The 496-nt window shown below is 33.5% G+C and overlaps 1 protein-coding gene across 1 annotated transcript; it reads left to right on the forward strand.

Moving 5' to 3' along the window:
- Nucleotides 1-24: 24 nt before the first annotated feature.
- Nucleotides 25-492, forward strand: LOC128251481 (zinc finger protein 722-like; the record flags this gene model as incomplete). The annotated part of the gene is made up of 1 exon (XM_052978310.1): nucleotides 25-492. A coding segment is annotated over one exon (468 nt), but the record flags the coding sequence as incomplete, so codon positions are not given.
- Nucleotides 493-496: the final 4 nt, after the last annotated feature.

A 496-nucleotide genomic window follows, 5' to 3' on the forward strand; every position in this document is an offset into this window, starting at 1 on the left:
AATGAATGTTTCTTTGGCCTGTAGAAATGTCAAAACAGACAAAAACATCATACCACTGATATCTGTGGAAAATCATTCTTTGAGAATGATCATTTAAATCTGCATAAATATATTCATACAAGAGATAAACCATATCAGTGTGATATATGCAATAAATCATTTTCTCATAATCATACTTTAACGGCACACAAACGCATTCACACAGGAGAGAGACCATACCAATGTAATACCTGCAGTAAATCATTTGCTACAGGAGGTAGCTTAAATACTCACAAACGTATTCATACCGGAGAGAAACCATATCACTGTGATATCTGTGGTGTATTTTTCTCTGTGAATAGTCACTTAACTAAACACAAACGCGTTCATACAGGAGAGAAACCATATCAGTGTGATATATGTGGTAAATCATTCTCTGCAAAAAACTCTTTAACTAGTCACAAACGTATTCATACAGGAGAAAAACCATACCATTGTGATATATGTGATAAATCAT

The sequence above is a fragment of the Octopus bimaculoides genome, unplaced genomic scaffold (genome assembly GCF_001194135.2).
Source record: "Octopus bimaculoides isolate UCB-OBI-ISO-001 unplaced genomic scaffold, ASM119413v2 Scaffold_156256, whole genome shotgun sequence".
Lineage (NCBI taxonomy): Eukaryota > Metazoa > Mollusca > Cephalopoda > Octopoda > Octopodidae > Octopus > Octopus bimaculoides.